General features: G+C 41.0%; 1 protein-coding gene across 1 annotated transcript in view; it reads right to left on the reverse strand.

Annotated features, from left to right (window-relative positions):
- XRN2 (5'-3' exoribonuclease 2) overlaps positions 1 to 619 on the reverse strand; it is a gene marked incomplete at its 5' end in the record, with an annotated part of 53602 nt that overhangs the window by 17198 nt on the left and 35785 nt on the right. The window contains one exon of the mRNA XM_009705178.1: positions 525 to 619. This exon is cut by the window's right edge and continues 48 nt beyond it. Coding sequence (XP_009703480.1) covers positions 525 to 619 — 95 coding nt within the window. The remainder of the gene's footprint in view (positions 1 to 524) is intronic.

Raw genomic sequence — 619 nt, forward strand, 5'->3', positions numbered from 1 at the left:
AGAAGCCAATACAGGACAGTGAATTAGAGATTTTGGTTCAGTCTGACATCTCAGCACCAACAACACCTCTTTTGTCAGTCCTACAATCTCTCCTGATCTGCCACCATGCTTTACGCATTAATTATTTTCTGTGGCCAGCATCCTCCTCTTGTTGTTCTCTTCAGACACAAAGCACCAAGCTTCTAGTAAGTCTGCTGATGCTGGTGATGTTGAGATTTAGCCACATATTGAATACGTTCTGGATAACAGACACTAGGAACCCTTAGTAAACAAAGTGCTGTTTTTCCTATTGCATTTGAATACTGGGCACAGTATTCAAATTGAGATCCCACTTACAGGCACATAATTACATTTTAGCACATTTCGCTACAGCAGTTCCATAAAGAAAGAGCAACAGGGAAGAGCAACACATGGTTAATAAAGACGGATGCCCAAATCCACTTTTTACTTGTAACAGTGCAACAGACCAAAATGAAATCATAATATTTTTCAAACTCTGAAATTGAGAAAGCATAACTACTTACTTGACAACAATTTAGGAATCTGCTGCTGCCCACTCAGAAGCGGCCTGGCGTACGGGCTCCCGTAAGTTCCAAGAGGTATTGCATTGGCATACATC

This window comes from Cariama cristata, unplaced genomic scaffold (assembly GCF_000690535.1).
Source record: "Cariama cristata isolate BGI_N322 unplaced genomic scaffold, ASM69053v1 scaffold12098, whole genome shotgun sequence".
NCBI classification, from domain to species: domain Eukaryota; kingdom Metazoa; phylum Chordata; class Aves; order Cariamiformes; family Cariamidae; genus Cariama; species Cariama cristata.